Genomic DNA, 1704 nt, shown 5'->3' with positions numbered 1-1704 from the left:
TTGGAGAAAACTTTTATGAAGCAATTCGAGCAGATGCAGATGGTGAGTTCAGATGCATAGGGAGAAGTAAGGATTGAATAAAAAGAAAACTGGGAAAAAGGAACACAAGGCACTCTGAGCAATATTGGGGACCTCCAGGCCAAGGCCAGGGCCTGAGGAAACCCAACAAGGAGGACGTTTTCTGTAGGGCCAGTGAACCAGGAGTGAGCCACATCCCGAAGAAGCACTCTCTTTGTGGAAGAATAAGAGCGAAGCTCAAAATCTTGTCATGTTGTGAAGAAGCTGGGACAGAAGGCTCTTCCTTGAGAATTACCATCTTCACTTCAGCTCAGGAGTCCTGAGGAAGACAGAGAAGAGTGTTGTTTCCAAAATAACTCCACAAGCAACTTCTTTTCCCCTTCTCTCAGGCCCTCAAGTTACAGCAACCTGGTCAGAAGAAAGAAAAAAAAAGTGCCTTAAGTCTCCGTGACCCAAAGCTGCTCTGGAGCACAGGGCTTTTAAACAGAGATAAGAATCTTAGTACAAACTGCCTGATCAGAAATCTGAATCCAAAGTCTTTCCTGATATTTCTGTCTCCTATCTTATCTCCTCTACTGTCAATTCTAGGAGAACCAAATCTAATTGTAAAAGAGAATTAAAGTCTATTACCTATTGATTGAAGTCCAGAGTGTGCTGGGGAAGAGAGAGGAAGATACCCGTTTATGAGATATAGAGGCACATCTGTTCCCACACATATAAATAATATCTCTGCTTGTTATTCCTCAGTTCTAGATGTGCCACCTGGGATTTCTCTAATACTGCAACCGTATCACACAGTGGCGGAGTAGAGAGCAGAGTCTGAGAGCCTTCAATTTACGAAGCTTCTGCCATACAAACCCAGCATAATTTTATTAGCTCCAGTAGTTCCTCTTTCATCTGCCCCAGGATCCTGACCCAAGACCTCCATGCATGGTAGCCTTTCTTTTATCTGTCACAGGTTGTAAACTGTATGCTTTGACAAAAGAACCATGGGCTCCTTTTTCCTGAATGCCCCCAAATTTGGGATTGACTGGAAGACATAAGCTTTATACAAGGTCACTGCTATACAGAAAAATAAATCGAGCGAAGCCATATTTCTTCACTCAGAGAAGTCCAGGGAAATCTCAGCTACCAACAGATTCCTTACCTTTCTGATTCCTGAAGTGGATGAACAGCCCCACCCCAAGGAAGAGCAGACCCAGAACCAAGCCCCCGATTCCACTCAGCATCTTGCTCTGTGTAGATTCAGATTGTGCCCCTAAGAGAAGAAGCCAGGTTTAGTGATTTTTACCCCAAATCCAACTTCTCTAATGGAGACTCTGAGATTCAGAGCTTTGAAAATGGAGGAAGAAGTCTGCTCTGCAAAACAGAATAACTGGTCACTTCTGGTAAACGAAGTTTTAAAAATCTCATTGAGGAGATACAAGGTTCAGGCATTGATGTCATTAAATATCCCAGCCCTGACATAAGGTTTGACCACACATCTGAAGTGTGAGGACCCAGGGATTCAGGGAGGTTAAGTAGCTTGCCTAGAGTGACAGAGCTGATAAAGGCAGAGCTGAGATTGCATTCCCCTCAGGTCAGGAAGGGCCCTGCATTGTAGAGGATGCTCCCCTCCTCAGATCACGATGAACATCTATACAACTCAGAGCAACAGCACCGGAAGCAGAAGCCCAGCCCCACACA

At 44.5% G+C, this 1704-nt stretch overlaps 1 protein-coding gene across 1 annotated transcript in view; it reads right to left on the bottom strand.

The window, feature by feature from the left end:
- Positions 1-648: 648 nt before the first annotated feature.
- The window catches only part of LOC101361245 (DLA class II histocompatibility antigen, DR-1 beta chain-like), a gene marked incomplete at its 3' end in the record, with an annotated part of 11023 nt that continues 9967 nt past the window's right edge, over positions 649-1704 (bottom strand). Inside the window, 2 exon segments of the mRNA XM_023725865.1 lie at positions 649-672; positions 1166-1276. Coding sequence (XP_023581633.1) covers positions 649-672; positions 1166-1276 — 135 coding nt within the window.

Source organism: Trichechus manatus, unplaced genomic scaffold (assembly GCF_000243295.1).
Source record: "Trichechus manatus latirostris isolate Lorelei unplaced genomic scaffold, TriManLat1.0 scaffold00527, whole genome shotgun sequence".
Classification (NCBI taxonomy): domain Eukaryota; kingdom Metazoa; phylum Chordata; class Mammalia; order Sirenia; family Trichechidae; genus Trichechus; species Trichechus manatus.
This window is presented reverse-complemented; position numbering and strand designations above follow the sequence as displayed.